Here is a 15187-nt window from a genome sequence, read left to right on the forward strand (position 1 = left end):
GGAGCCTTTGCTTGCTTGCTTGCTTCCTTTTTCACAAGCATGTGTCCGGGACCTCATCCCCATCCCCATCACTTCCGCCCACCTCTTCATCCATACCTTCAGCCGTTATCGGTGCACCGTCATTTTTGCCGCCCGATTTGTTTCCTTTCGCATTGTAGGAGATTACTCGCCATCCTGTCGGCGTTTTTCCATCTTTCACGTACTCAGACATGGGGAACTGTACAACATGTTAGCCTGTGTAAAATCCGCCCCGACCCAACTGGCACTTACGTAGTGTTCGTTCTTCTTCATGGTCACCACCCACGGCACGTTGTCGAATGTCATGGCCCGCAACCGGAAATAGGTGTTGTCTTCGATCTTGCTGACCTCCTTCACAAAGGAGTCTAGGTCCGGTGTCTTCACCCCATTGACATGCGTAATAAAGTTGGTTGGAGCCAGTCCATATTGATATGCTGGTGACCCTCGGCTTCGGGCGCTGACATAGATTTCCGAGTGAAGCTTGCTGATCTGCTGCCGCACCGCGTGGTGAGGTCTCTGTAGCACGGCGCCACAGAAGATAACGGCGCGAGAAGTTTCCAGATCTTCCGTCGGGACGGTGGGCACCCGGAGATGGACTTCTTTGCCCTTCCGCACGACCAAGGCATCAAGCCATTCCTGGTCATACATGATATCGAAGTCCGACACCCGCGTGATGAGCTGGCCGTTGAGCGTGAGGATGATGTCTCCTTCCTGGAGCAACTGGCCGTCGCTCGGTCCGTTGGCTGGACCACAGTCCACCTTCCGAACGATGAACAGCTGATGGCGTGCGGGATTGGCTTTGGCAACCTTTTTGATCCATTCTTCCGAAACACCCATGATCCGACATTGCGCCATCTGCACCACGTACGACTCCATATTCAAAATCCGTAGGTTCGGGATGACGCCGGCCTTGATCTGGTCGAGCACGGGGTTGATCATGCTGGTCGCCAGACCAAGATGGTACTCGGTGTCGCGGTGGCTACCTTGACTGCGCTCACCCATATATGTGAGCCACAAGGCTTGAACAACTCCGTCCGCACCGATCAGAACGCCGGACGAGCACTGCGACGATAGACCGGTATCCACAGTGATCGCATCGAGGTTGACAGCACGATACCGGGGGGCAGCCGCGTTCGCAGGGATCCCCACCGCCGTGATGTCGGTCACGGTGGTCTTCGCAACCACCACCCGGTGATTCTGATTGAATCCGACGAAAATCGTATCCGCGCCTTGCTTGATCATTTCCGTCGATAAATTGGCCGACTGCACAGGCGCATCCACCAACTTCGGGTCATACTGTATGACCGTATAGTTGGTCAGGGGATGAAGGAAAACTACGTTACCCTCAATCTGGATCGAGTCGGCCACGGTGACGGTGATATCACAGAGGTCGTACGGCACGATTGCTCGAGAGACCACCACCAGACCTTTCTCGGCGTCGATCACGAGTCCGAATCCGGTCCGCCGGGCTTGGGGGTAGCCGTCAATCTTGACCGGCATGTAACATGAAACCTTGACAAATGAGCGCACGATATCGGCCGCGGCAGGCAGATTAATGCCGTCAAGCTGAATGAAGTCGGCCGACTTGGGTTCGGGTGGGACGGCTGGGAGTGGCTTGGCGAGGTCTTTGAAGTCCCAGAGGCCAGTCTGGTCGTTGCGGACAGCCAGCCTCATTCTGGGGTGCCAATGTCGGTCAATGTGTACGATGCTCGTGGCCCGAGTATGAAGGTCTCGGATATGTCGGTATGAGATGACGATGCGAGACCGGTCAGGAATGGTTTTCATGACTTGAATGAATGTATCAAGATCCGGAGTGGGCTTCTGGTCGACCGTGTCGATGATCCATCCCGATAGAGCATTGTCCATCTTGAACGAGCCTGCTGCCTCGCACACATACAATCCTTTACAAGCAATGGCATATAATCGTGCTTGTTGATAGGACAGGTTGTGGAAACTACCACCAGCCACCGTGACAAATCGATCGGGGGTGATTGCATGCAAATCAGACACATCCAGTGTGACCTCGTGGTCCTCTCCGCCTCGTTGGAACAAGAGATCCACCTTGCCTCCCACAGACGAGTCGAGGATGGCATCGAGCTTGACGAAAGACGTCAGTAGCTCCCCGTTGACCTTGATCAAGACATCCCCTTCTTGGATCTTGTTGTCGGCTGGACCTTCGGGCAGGACGATTTCTGCCACGAGCATACTGTTCTCCTTTGGGAAGTGTTTGCGCACCGCCGATTCCCAATCCGGCGTCAACCCCAGTCTCCTACAGTCGTCAAATGGCTTCAGCATCCATTGCGTTTGGATCGTCCCTCGCGTGATGGGCTTCCCTTGTTGGAGACATTGAAGGGCTCGTAACGGCCGATCAAGCGGTAAGAAGTAGTCGGTGGCAGCACCGTCTGCGCGGCCGCCTGCCTGCAGAGCTACCGCATTGCCACCGAGGTTGACTACGGGACTGCCAGAACTTCCACCAGTAGCTGCTGCTGCAGCTTGGATATAATTGGTGTTGAAGTCACTGTAGCCCTCTCCGTATTCGGGAGCGTTGCGATCTAATCGACTGATGACGCCCGACAAGATGCTCAGCTTCTCTCCGGCGTCGTTGCCCACAACCCTGACCTCGACCCCCACTCGCGCGGAATCGGGCTGCAGTTTCAGCGCCTGGACTTGCATATATTTGATAGCCTTGGGGTCAAATTGGAGGATACCGAAGTCGTGGACAGGATCACGATAGACAGGTCGCACGTCGCACTACAGCCGTCAGCAAACCGCTCTTATAGCATGGTCGGAGCGGGAACCCACTTCTTCATGATTGTCAAACACACAATACCCCCAGAAAGGTCCCGCACAAACCACATGGCGATTTGTCAAGATGTAGCCCTTCTCTGCGTCCACCACGAACCCCGTTGCTTGACTTGAGGTGGAAAGGTCGGTGTCAAAGGAGCATGTCTGGCAGAAGTGTATTGATACCACACTCTTGATCACTTTCTCTATTGTAGCCTGCCACTCGGGAGAGTCGCCCGCCGCGGAAACGGTATTGATTATGGGCAGGGAGTTCGAGTTAGCCTCGATATCATAGACCGAACCGTTCTGCGGAGTGGCGTCCCCCGGTGTAGGTACCCCATTCTCTTGCTTGAGCTGTTTTTTCGGTCTCTCTAGGGCCGAAACCGGACTTGATCTTCGTTTGGGTCGAGCTTCGCCGTGAGCTGACATGGCGGAGGTGACACGACGAGCGTTGACGCTTTTGCGACGACCGGCGGCAGTAGATGCTGCTGAACGTGCGAACTGGCTGTATATCGTCGGCGCACGAGTAATCGGTCGGCGGCACTCGGCAGGTATGATAGCTCTGGCAGGATTTGCGAAACCGAGGTCGGCGCGTAAGTGTAAAGGAACCGTGGCGCAAGAGGTACTACAGGACTGAAAAAAAGATGCCCTATTGAGGTTGGGGCGGATTCTTGATATCATTCAGAAGCGGAATGAAGAAGCATACAGGAGATCCTGTGGAGAGAAGATCTCTGCAGAAGCTCGAAAAGACAGCAGTGTTCGCAAGGCTACCTCGTGTAGCAGTGACCAGCCCGCCTGAAAGCAATATACAGAGTAATTGTTCTGAGGCCGGAGTGGCTCATCGCTTTCCGAACCAAATGTACACAGTCAAATGACGATATTTCGGAAACGAGTCCCCGACTTTCTCGACGTGTCTACTACTACTAGTACTAAACCTACCACTTCTTGAACGTACTTCCTTGACAGCTTTCATTCGCGTCCAAAGGTTTAATGGTTATATGCAGTGATGTGAGGTAGGGTCTCGTTGGCATGATATCAGAACCTCCGATATTTGCAGGTCAGAATTCTGTCTTTTGAAACACGGCCATATTTTATAATGCGGACACGCGACTCGTCGAATAATGAATGAACTCAGCTGGACTCGGAGTTCAACGAAGGAACTGAATTTCCGCCCATTCCCATTTTGGATCCTGTCTTGGCGCTTTTAATGGCACTCCCAAGTCGGCCTTGAATGCACTACAACTCAACGCACTGAAGAGTACTACTAGCATGTATGGCAGCGGGAATAAAAGGTCATGTACATACACGTCTCCGTAACAGAGACAGTGCAGCTAGCTATATGTGGAAATTGATGCTTCGACTTGTTCCATTCGAATGTGTGAAGGAACCCCCCTTATTACCTAGACAGCCACGGTCTCGGTCTCCCACTCCCAGATAGCACTATCGTACCCTCTCCTGGTATTGTCCGGGAACTGGATTCCGGGACCATGTGACAGTGAATGTGAGAGTATGGCCCGTCCAACTCGCATCCTCGTCATGGCGTCTCGAAAGCAGTTGATCGCCCAAGGAGTTTCGTTGCCTCGTAGACCGGAGCCAGCAGTCAGCTGCCGTACGAATGTTGGACTGTCGCAGGCAGACACGCTATTGTCAATCGCTTCCCCTTCCCAAGGCATGAACATGGACGGCATCACTTTTCTGCCTTGGTTCGTCCTCCTTTCCCATGTAGCTGCGCAAGGCCATCTTCGGTACGATCGTGTCGAGGCGGGCACATCCATGTTTTCATTGGACGTTCCCGACGACAATCCGAGAGCCCTGGAGCCTAGAGTTGATGTGGTGCTTTTGTCGCTACAACCACCAGTAGGATGATGAGCTCGAGGAGGACACCCCATGATGGTCTCCGTCACTGCCCCGAGCATCTCGGAGTCAGGGCACATTCTTCTGTGCAAGAAGAAAGGAGTATATGTGGGTATGAGTGAATCCTCGTGGCCCTATTCTGGCGCATGGATGATGCACATGGTGTCTTGCCTTCGCAAAACTCCTAAAAAGCTGGCCCATCTCAACCCTGGGCCGGTACCGAAGCAGACTGCTGTTGCTTTGCGCCCGGGTGCGGACTCTGGTTCTGTGCCGCTGCATATGCAACTGCCTTGCCGACGGCAGAATGCCCGGCTTCCGGAAACAGGGCGTTAAGCTTCTTATAGAGGTCATGAACCTGTGGTAAGTGCGGAGGTGGAACCATGATCGCCGGGCCAGATGGCAACGCGCCCGCCTTCTTCTTTGCATCCGCAATCGCAGCCAAGTAAGCGAGATTGGCCTGTAAACGCCGCATGCAGTCGGCGTACTCCTGGGAGGGCGGCTTGGAAGAGGTCGCGCCCTTCGGTGCTTCGCCAGAGCTACTAGCCAATGCGTTGCCTGGATCAGTGGATGTAGGGGATGTGGGCGACTGCTGGCCCGCATTTGGCGCGATGCCTGCTTTTCCTTGGGCTTGCAGTGAGACCACTTCTTGCAGCAAATGTGTATTGATTTCCAGGAGGACCGACACCCTCGCACGCTCTCGAGCAGCTGATTGTGGCGACAGGGGCGGACCTGATCCAGCCCCAGATGGAGGGATTTGTTGAGAAACCGAGCGCGTCGCTTGTGCCGCATGCTGTATTTGTGCCTGTTGGGCCAGACTCGCGCTGGGTTGCCCTTGTAGCCCAACGCTTGATGCCATATTCAGTTCCGTAGGCGCAGACAAAGGAAGCTGTGACTGAGGAGCACTTGCATGCGGCTGGTGCTGGACGGAAGGGAACGGTTGAGTTGGCGCTGGGTTCATCGAGACAGGAGATTGTCCATTGGGATAATGCCCTGCCAACTGCATTAGTCTTCAGACCCTCGATAGCAACAGCACCAGCAAGATGCTTTGCAAACCGACTGACCTTGGTTTGGTGGAAAGTGGACACCGGCGCTTTCTGGTCGGGGGATGACCTGTCCTGGGTGTGGATGTTGTTGATAGGGATTTTGAGCTGCCAGCTGTTGACCTTGCTGGGAATGGGATACTCTCTGCAGGTGGTTTGGGTTGATGCTTGACTGAAAAGGCGTCTGAGCGTTGTCGAATAGGGGGCCAGGGTGGCCAGGGGACATAGCAGTGGGATACGAGCCTCCAACCTGGGGATTGCTGAAAGCGTACATCGGCACGCCAGCGGGGTTGTTCATGACTATCGAGGGGTGCGAAGGGTGCTTGATTGGGCGTAAGCGACTAGTAACGGCTTTCGTTGATGCTGGAAACGTACCGACGAGCAGCCTTGGAGCGAGTGTGGTACAGTTTGACTGCGGTGCAGCTGAGTGGGACAGGTGCCAGTGGCGGAGGCCGCAGAGCTAAAGAGACGCCAGGGCGACTTCGGCCTGCGGGAAGGGCGGGGCTAGCAGGTTATCTCCTGGTACTAGTAGTATGCAGAGGCTCACTGGCAGATGGGAAGCCAGGGAGAGTAGCAGGGGAACGGGAAGCGGGAAGCGGGAAGCGATGATGAGCGACAAGAGGAGCGACGAAAGAATCAATCAGCGGATGATCGGCTAGGAAAAGAGGTGACAGGATCTAATCCTGTCCGGATTCCCTCGCACAGCCGATAAACCACCAGTGACTAAATCGTGCTACTCTGCCAGCCTCTAAGGTATGCTTACTCTCTAATAGTGGCATACCTCTACATCAAGAGTGCGACGTTATGAAGACCACCTGGTGATGCCATACTAAGTACGTAGTATCATTTGCCCTTTTTCCGTTTCACCTCCTCTATCCATTGGGCCGCCATGGATGTTGGCACTACGTAGATCCTAACTAGGCCGTCGACGACCTGTGTCTTACCGTTGGACAGGGCCTCAAGCAATGTCAATTGCTTTCCAATCTTGATCAATCCCCCACTGATTGTGTCCATATAGCATTCCACTGTGTCCATCCGGTACTCATTTTTGCCGTCCCACGGCAACGGCAAGATATAGCTGAGATGTTGATTGATCGTGTCCTTCTCCGCCCAAGCCTTGATCAAGTCCGACTGGTTGTGCATCGGGTAGAGCAACATGACGGGAAACTCAAGCTGGCTCGTCGGCGACAAGGGGTCTGGTGACAAACGGATGACTGCGTCCTCCAAGTTTGGAGAATGCTTCGAGCCGTGTAACTGGATCTTCCGGGCCCTAAGAGCGGCATCTAACGTGGCCTTTTCCTGTTGCCTCCTCCTGAGTTCAGCTTGCCGACGTCGATCCTGCTCTTCCTTGGCCTTCGCTCTGGTCCGGATCTGGTCCAACAACTTCTTCAGCGCGCCGTTCTCTGGATCGATCTTGATGCCTCTTGATGCCACATCCAGAGCTTCTAGGACCTTGTCCAGCGCGAGTAAAGCGGCGGCCGACCTGTAGTGAGCTTTGACGTTCGTAGGGTTGATTCGAAGGGCGGCTGCGCAGTCTAGAGTCGTCGACCGATAGTTTTCTGCAACGTCAGTAGACTGTCATCCCATTCTCCGGTGGTGGATCGACGCACTCAGCTCTAGATTGCACAGTGCTCGGTTTGTATAGAGTTGCTCCTCGAGGGCTATACGTTGTTTCATCTCGGCATCCATGTCTGTAGGTTTGTCCCACTTGTCTTCGCTCTTGTCAACCAAGACGGCCAGGCCTTTCGTATAGAACTCTTTGGCGTCGCTCCATTTCTTTTCTGCAACCATCTCGTTGCCACGTTCTTTGAAACCCTGGGCGATCTCTGCTTTGGTGCCCTCGTATTGTAAGGCCTTGATGGCTTCCACCATGATATTTTGTCCATCTGCGCACCACGTTGCTCAGCCAGACTGTGTAGCCGCGGTTGGGGCCGGCGTACCCTCGTCAGTCGCTTCATCGAGACTGTTCATGAACAGAGGTGTCTTGCTCATCTCTTGCACAATCTCCTCGAAGCTTTTGTCTGAGACATGTTTGGTTTCGGGCGCACTGATGTGCTGGTTGTACAGCTCGTCAATCGAGGGTGCGCTGGGCGTCGCATTGAGATCAACACTCTCGTCAAAATCATCGGGGAGCTCTTCGATGCGCGACATCATGCGTCGGCACCACCAGGGAGGATGTGAGGCGGTAACTTGGAAAATGTGTTGTTACAACGTACGTACTACTGTACAAATGCAGGTTGTAGATGAAATTTGTAGGAGTGCGGGGGAAGTGTGTGGAATCCGAAATAATTAAAATGATGTACCAGGTAATGATTACTGTGATATCGACTTGTGATGGAATTGTGTTCCCTCGCTTTCTACCACAGTAGTACTCATATTTGTATTTATGTTCAGCTTACCAGGATGGAGGACTCTTAAGTCCACCAATACCCATTGTAGTAGTTTCTCTTGGTTGTGTGGTGATGCGCCACCTCGGTGGATGCCTGCACAGTCAAGCGAGGGTGTTGTTGAATACTACGCGAGCCCGACAACTCCCACGGGCGCCGAATTCATATCAAATATGAAAAGTCTGACCAAGGAGTCGGAGATGGGATGCCATGCTTTGTGGCGTCTGTCGCCATGCGCGAGGCCAATGTGCTGCATGATACGCCGTGCCGCTTTGCTGATCCTGCATCCGTGTGGTGATTTGCCGTGGTATGCTCGCTGTCATATGCTATGAGATGCAATAAGAAAATGTCCCCGATGCGAACGTGAGTGAGTCCTGGAAGGTATGTTCAACCGACATCCCGGCCATGGTACCACAGAGACGGGTGCCAGTATGGTCAGATCTGTCATGACTGTAATTTTCCCGCCTCCTCGTCTTTCACACTGGATTCGCCGATCCTATCACGATCTATGGGTGCTTCGGTCTGCGGGATCTCCAGCGTGATCATGGTATTCAAGAATGAAGTTCCCCAACTGACACTGCCAAAGATTTAGCATCGCTGTTGCCTGTCAGGGTACATTCCTGGCTCACCTGGTCCACTTGCTCACAACGTTGTAATTCTCCTCCTGTCGTCTCGCCCGCTCTTCAGGCGGCATGTCCAACACATCGCCAATCTTCTCAGCGAATCGCGGGAGGTCCCATGGGTTGATGGCGACGCAGGAAGGAAGCAGTTTGACCGCTCCAGCATAGTTGGACATCATCAGGACGCCCTTTCGTTGCACCTGACTTGCAACATATTCATAGCTCACCATGTTGAGGCCGTCTCGAAGAGAGGAGATAATGCACACGTCAGACACAGCATATAGTGCAGAAAGCTGTTCTGGGTTCAGCGATTTGTATAGATAGTGGATGGGCGTGTGGGTGAACGTGCCTAGGCGTGATCAGGAACAAAGAACTTCAGACAGGGGTAAAACCCGCCATATGAACATACCGTGCTTGCCATTGACATGTCCGATCAGTTGCTCGACTTCTTCTCTCAGCCTCTGGTACGTAGGAACGTCCGCTCGCGTTGGAATGGCCAGCTGGATCATTGTAACTTTGCCCACCCATTCGGGATGCGCCGTCAGGAATCTGTCAAAAGCCCTCACTTTCTGAGGTATTCCTTTGATATAGTCAAGTCTGTCAACACCCAGCAGGATCTTCTGGCCATTGAATTCTTTCTCCAGTTTGGCAATCTCCTTCTGGACCTCCGCGGACTGCACCTTTTGAGTGAATTCCTCTGGCTCAATGCCTATAGGGAAGCCATGTAGAATGACCCGCCTCCCAGCCCAGTGAAGATCATGCGGTGATTTGGCGACATCCCTGAGGGTCAGTCTGGGAGACTAACGATCGGAGACTGGGTGGTACTTACTTGAGCACTGTCCGAGCACTGTCCAAGAAGTTTCTCGCATATTCGTTGGTATGAAACCCGATAACATCGCAAAGCAGGAGGCTACGACAGATCTCCTCTCGGAAGGGCAGAATGGTGAAATAGTCCTCGCTTGGGAAAGGCGTATGCAGGAAGAATCCAATTCGAAGATCTTTCTTTTTGCTTAATCGCTCGCGAAGGATTCCAGGGAGAAGCATCAAGTGGTAGTCGTGGACCCAGATCAGGTCCCCATCTTCCACGTATGGAACGATGTTGTCGGCAAAGATCTCGTTGACCTCGAGATAGGCGTCCGACCAACCTCCGTCCTCGCCCACTTTTTCGGGCATACGGTGCAGGAGTGGCCAAAGCACAGAATCTAGGGGCAGAGACCGTGTAAGGCGACCAAAACACCACGGGGCCGCAGGGGCCGCAGAGGGAGAACTTACTAGAGAATCCGTTATAGTGTCTTTCCGCGAGGTCCTTCTGAAGGAAGATCGGAACAGCGTTGAACTGGTCGTGCAGTTGACCCCTGACTCGGTCTTTGTCGTTACGGTGGACATCGAGACCAGGCCATCCGAACCACTTGAAGTCCACCACTCTGGCCAGACTTCTCAACCCCGAAACTAGTCCGCCCGAGGACATGGTGTAGTCAAAATTACCTTCTGCATCGGGTTTTATTGTGATAGGAAGTCTGTTTGCAATGACCAGTACTCGACCCTCAAAGTCTGGATCCATGGTTTCCTGTACCCGGTAACGCTTCGATGATGACTGATACGGTGGGGAGTATGGTAAGGTTTCTATGTGATAAGATGCAGGGAGGAGAGACGGATTGAAAGCGGGAGGATCTCTATAAGGAGAACGACCGTTTGCCCTGCAGCAAGGGCATTAAAGAAAGCACCAAGACTAGAATGTGTGGGAAGATTCTTCATAGGGAGGGATACACGCCTACCTATATCTGCTACTACTAGAGGCTGATCATCACTGGGCTACGGGTATGTCAGTTATGTTCCCCACGGATTTGGGCACGTAGATGGCAGGCAGAAACGGATGGCTCCGTTGGTCAATTGGACGGAGGTGTTGACTTGGTGGCTGCTGGTCATCCACAAATCGACGATGGATAGACCTCTGACTGGTGAAGCGCAAGGCTGAACATGCCGGGCAACAAATCAAAATCGGCGACATTCTCGCCAGGAAAGGACTTCCTGAGGCAATGTACTGTGATAGGAGGTAACTCGAAGGTTGTACGTTTGTAACATCGTCATAGTACCATTTAGATGCTGTTACGTCATAATTCAAGCCCGTCATGAGACGTGACGAGGCTGAGCCTTCCGACGATTCCATTGGACGACGAGAAGCAGCAACTGTAACTCTTAATTCCCTCGCCCAAAGAACAAATGAGACAGAATGGAGCTGGCCGACCTTGGAGTGAGCAAGCAGTGCAGGTGTCGGATACTATACTACGACCATCGCAGTGATGGCACTGTCAAGACAAACCAAAACGCCACACAATCCGCGTATGCTCAACCGAGCCATAGCCCATCTACCCGAGAATCCTCTTTCAGCTCCTCGCATATGTCGCTTGCCTATCTGAGGTGTCTAGCCTGCTGCTATGTCAGGTAGCAAGTTGTAGATCAGCTTGGCCGCCAATATTAGTTGGAAACCAAAACAAAGTGAGAGGGCGCCAGCTATCCAGACTCTGCGAGCTTGTCCCTCCGGTACACAGTAATACATATATCAGTCCCAGGTCTAAAGCGTGCATGGTCGCAAATGAAAAAATGCCATCCTACTCCATCGACCGTATACCCCAAGATATATAGAAAAGGCCTGTGGCAGAGTCAGCCCGGGGCTCTGACGTCCAGCCTTTGAACAGCTCCGCCACTCGTGATGCTCTTGTATCCGTATAGAGCACTTATTGAATTGGGCAGATGCGATCCTCACGTCGCTGAGGGCGAGGACACTGTAGCAAATGCGCCGAAGATGAGAGTTTTACCTGATCGACTATCCTGCTTCTGCGTGGATGTCTCTACAGCAAGCATCAGATGCGTTGTCCGCACGACGAGCTCTGTACAATGTCAGCACTGGTTCACTCTGTCATCAATACACATCACCTTGGATTTCAATGGAACAGCTCAATGGCAGATCATCCAGCTCGCAAGGGTCTTTGCCATGACATCGGCCGTCGCGGTCGCGAATTGCTACCCGCAGCCCGACGTTCTTCTTGTAATCGGTCCAAAGGATATTTTTATCGGAGCCAATGGAGGTGTCACTTTTGGTCGGAGCTCTGTCCATCTCTATACCAGGATTCTGTTCCCGTTCGTATAGTTCGCACGCGCGATCTTGGAGCCATTGCTTCCACACTCTCATGACACCCTGCCCAGATTGAACAAGATGTGCATTGCTCAAGAACACTCCTCGCCGTGGCCCAAGCCTGACAAGGCTAGCATATGCGCAGAATTGGCCGAAGAGTTCGTCGGCATCAAGATTCATATTATGCAGGACCTTTGTGTTTCCCCCGTCGCCGCCCTCAGCATAGATTGGTTGGGTAGGATTGGGTGACACCTGGGCGGCCACCGCACCCGCGATGCGCCGGGCTGGCATAGAGCCTTGTACGCTTGGTCTTTCAGGCCGGAATCGACTGTACAGCCCCCCTAGTTTTGCAAGCCTCCCTTGTTCTCCTGCACAATCTTCATATAGGCTGCCCTCGCCCTCATGCTTCGAACTAAGGCCATCGGTCCCAAGATACGTGCAGAAGAGGTAGGGATCAGTGTATCGTTTGCTAGGATGGTAGGCCTCCAGAATGAGTTTGTACTCTGGTAACGCTGCCGCAAGAAGGAGACGAAAGTGCAAAATACGAAGGATTATTGAGTGGAAGCGTCGCGATACCACTACTAGGGGAAGTAGAGTTTGTGTTTCAAAACCGGAGAGAATGGAGACCAAGATCTGCCCCGTCAGCATCTCCTGGCTCAAGTTATGAGGAAGACAGTACCTCGTTCGGCAGGCTATAGAGACATAACGGATCCGGGGCCATGTTGGTAGACCTGCGAGATTGCGCCCATCTGATATGGCTTTAACCAATGTCCAATGGCCTCATGACCTGGTGCAGCAGTGCTGCATCGATATCAGCAAACTACAACCTCTGAGGAGAAGGTCGAGGAAAGATCAGTCCCTGCATAGGCCGGAAAGTGGATGAGATGAGGGATGTGTTTGTGATAATTCTACGAGTAAGAGAACGCACGAGGCCGATGAACGGAGGGAACCGCATCCTTTTATCGATAGGTGCGATAATCAGGTAGGTAGGCTGAGGGGCTAAGGAGGCCGGAGGCCTATAACACTGCACACTGCAGTGCTGGGCTCTTCCAGTGCTAGTAGTAGACCAGGGCAGTTGCCGTCAATAATGCAGTGGGCGACTTAGCGACTCGGCCTTCAACAGCCAAATCAACACCACCAATCTTTGTAGGTCAACGGGCTTCCATTGCCTCCTAGTATGGGATGTTATCATCCTCTTGCTAGCCGTTTCATGTCCTCTGAGGACAAAGACAATTCGAGTACGCCTGCGACGACGCTCTCATGAGGAGCATTCTTGAATAGCCTGGACTCGGTGGCACATATCCGCTTTTCTCCACACCGTTTCCGCCTGTTACCCGCCAGCCGCATCGCTCCATATAGCATTGAACGCACCACCTCTTACGAACTCACTGCTCCCGGCCAGTCCTTCTCCTTCCGCATGTAAGCAGCACTACTCCCCAAAATGCCGGACAGGATTCTCGACGACATCTCTCATCGCAGATACAACCCTCTCCGCGGAAGCTGGATTCTCGTGTCTCCACATCGAACCAAGAGACCATGGCAGTAAGAGATCTGCGCCACCCCACAAAACCATCCCTGATTGATGTGTTATAGAGGGCAAGAGGAAAGTCCCGGGGTCATTGATCTCCCTGCATATGACCCGAGCTGCTATTTGTGTCCAGGCAACAAAAGAGCGTCTGGAGACACCAATCCCAGTTACGAGGATACCTTCGTCTTTGTGAACGATTTCAGTGCTGTGAAGGAGTCGCAAGCCGATTATACCTCTCCAGATCCGCCAGGAAGTCTACCCGGGCTCCTGTTGCGGGCAGAGCCAGTCAAGGGGAAATGCTATGTCTTGACCTTCAGCGCTGCTCACAACATCACATTAGCCGACATGTCGCCCACGGAAATCCATCATATTGTCAAGACCTGGACAGATATCTACACAGCGCACATCTCTCCCAAATCACCTCTGGCGGCTCTGGCTAGACCAACCCACCTCCCTCCAACCAACCATCATGCAGACGTTGGCACTCCGAAGGATCAGTACCGATGGATGCAGATTTTCGAGAACAAAGGTGCTGCGATGGGTTGCTCGAATCCACATCCTCATGGACAGATCTGGACCACCACTTCCCTGCCGGAAGAGCCTGCCCTTGAACTGCAGCAACTGAGAAAGTATCACCGCGAGCAAGGTGGTGGGCATATGTTGGTCGATTACGCTCGCTTAGAGCGGGAAAAGAATGAGAGAGTTGTCTTCCAGAACGAGACTTTCCTGGTCGTCTGTCCATGGTGGGCGGTCTGGCCATTCGAAACCATGATCCTGCCCGCCAAACATGTTCGCTCTCTGATTGACCTGACAGAAACAGAGCAAATGCATCTGGCGGAAGCAATCGCGGAAGTCACTCGTAGGTATGACAATCTGTTCGAGACCAGCTTCCCATACAGCATGGGTATCCATCAGGCACCACTCGACGGTACTGAGGAGGAAATTGAATGCTCCAGTCTTCACATTCACTTCTACCCTCCGCTCCTGAGAAGTGCGACCGTCAGGAAATTCTTGGTCGGCTATGAAATGATGGCCGAGCCACAAAGAGACATCACACCCGAACAGGCAACGCTCAGGTTGCAGAAATGTGGCGGAGAGCTATACAGAAAAAGGCTCCAGGACGGAGCGCGTGTACAGAATCCGCCTGCGCCCGAGAAAAGTGTCCCGTGAAGCAATCAAAACAACTTCTCCGGCTTCGCATTTTCTACCTGACATAGAAGTCGTATTGTGCGATGCTCCATAACGTGCCTATCAAAGCAACGCTGATGGGAGCCAGCCAAGGGCCAGATGGTCTCGTCGTTTTATATACAAATGCCTCCATACTAAAATGAACGAGGCCAATGATGTTGGTCAACATTTGCATCTGATACCAGGACGCTTCGTGTATGTGGTATGCCGCGAAGACCCTTACGAGGCCGACTGCAATTGTCCATGTTCCAAATGTTCTTGACGAGAGAGGAGTGACCGGTGATGATTGTGCGTTCGAGGTCTTGCTGGTGGACGTCGAAGGTTGCCCAGGATACAGGCGCTGCGTATACGAAAGAGTGGTGTAACATTGGATGGCATTGCCAATGGCAGTAACGCCAACCTACGTCAAGGTGTTAGAGACCACGAGCCCTGACGCGACAGCAAAAGTACTCACAAATAAGATGTAGAGAGGGAGATAACCCTCTGACCGTGGGAGCAAGGAAGTCATGTGGTGGCGTTGAGAAATCGTTGACCTCTACTAATGGGGAGGATCTTGACACGAGTTCATCTGCGCATTCGAAAAGGTCATGGAGCTTTTGGTGAGGGCGACTAAATAAAGGTACGTAAATTTCGCA

The 15187-nt window shown here is 52.9% G+C and overlaps 7 protein-coding genes across 7 annotated transcripts; 1 reads left to right on the forward strand and 6 right to left on the reverse strand.

Annotated features, from left to right (window-relative positions):
- Nucleotides 1-31: 31 nt before the first annotated feature.
- Nucleotides 32-3231, reverse strand: A1O1_03332 (Pro-apoptotic serine protease; the record flags this gene model as incomplete). The annotated part of the gene is made up of 3 exons (XM_007724237.1): nt 32-217; nt 271-2769; nt 2821-3231. The coding sequence occupies 3 exons, from the start codon at nt 3229-3231 to the stop codon at nt 32-34; spliced, it is 3096 nt and encodes a 1031-aa protein (XP_007722427.1).
- A 1627-nt stretch (nt 3232-4858) lies between these two features.
- Nucleotides 4859-5994, reverse strand: A1O1_03333 (uncharacterized protein; the record flags this gene model as incomplete). Its single annotated transcript, XM_007724238.1, has 2 exons — nt 4859-5646; nt 5718-5994. 2 exons carry the CDS (start codon nt 5992-5994, stop codon nt 4859-4861), a joined length of 1065 nt encoding a protein of 354 aa, XP_007722428.1.
- Nucleotides 5995-6539: 545 nt separating this feature from the next.
- On the reverse strand, nt 6540-7847 carry A1O1_03334 (uncharacterized protein; the record flags this gene model as incomplete). Its single annotated transcript, XM_007724239.1, has 3 exons — nt 6540-7255; nt 7307-7582; nt 7637-7847. 3 exons carry the CDS (start codon nt 7845-7847, stop codon nt 6540-6542), a joined length of 1203 nt encoding a protein of 400 aa, XP_007722429.1.
- A 680-nt stretch (nt 7848-8527) lies between these two features.
- On the reverse strand, nt 8528-10264 carry A1O1_03335 (uncharacterized protein; the record flags this gene model as incomplete). The annotated part of the gene is made up of 5 exons (XM_007724240.1): nt 8528-8660; nt 8713-9052; nt 9113-9483; nt 9533-9905; nt 9976-10264. 5 exons carry the CDS (start codon nt 10262-10264, stop codon nt 8528-8530), a joined length of 1506 nt encoding a protein of 501 aa, XP_007722430.1.
- A 1359-nt stretch (nt 10265-11623) lies between these two features.
- A1O1_03336 (uncharacterized protein) lies at nt 11624-12557 on the reverse strand (the record flags this gene model as incomplete). Its single annotated transcript, XM_007724241.1, has 2 exons — nt 11624-12469; nt 12516-12557. The coding sequence occupies 2 exons, from the start codon at nt 12555-12557 to the stop codon at nt 11624-11626; spliced, it is 888 nt and encodes a 295-aa protein (XP_007722431.1).
- A 720-nt stretch (nt 12558-13277) lies between these two features.
- On the forward strand, nt 13278-14534 carry A1O1_03337 (galactose-1-phosphate uridylyltransferase; the record flags this gene model as incomplete). The annotated part of the gene is made up of 2 exons (XM_007724242.1): nt 13278-13378; nt 13430-14534. The coding sequence occupies 2 exons, from the start codon at nt 13278-13280 to the stop codon at nt 14532-14534; spliced, it is 1206 nt and encodes a 401-aa protein (XP_007722432.1).
- Nucleotides 14535-14568: 34 nt separating this feature from the next.
- A1O1_03338 (uncharacterized protein) lies at nt 14569-15060 on the reverse strand (the record flags this gene model as incomplete). The annotated part of the gene is made up of 2 exons (XM_007724243.1): nt 14569-14952; nt 14992-15060. 2 exons carry the CDS (start codon nt 15058-15060, stop codon nt 14569-14571), a joined length of 453 nt encoding a protein of 150 aa, XP_007722433.1.
- Between the last annotated feature and the right edge of the window lie 127 nt (nt 15061-15187).

Source organism: Capronia coronata (genome assembly GCF_000585585.1).
Source record: "Capronia coronata CBS 617.96 chromosome Unknown acBCG-supercont1.3, whole genome shotgun sequence".
Taxonomy (NCBI): domain Eukaryota; kingdom Fungi; phylum Ascomycota; class Eurotiomycetes; order Chaetothyriales; family Herpotrichiellaceae; genus Capronia; species Capronia coronata.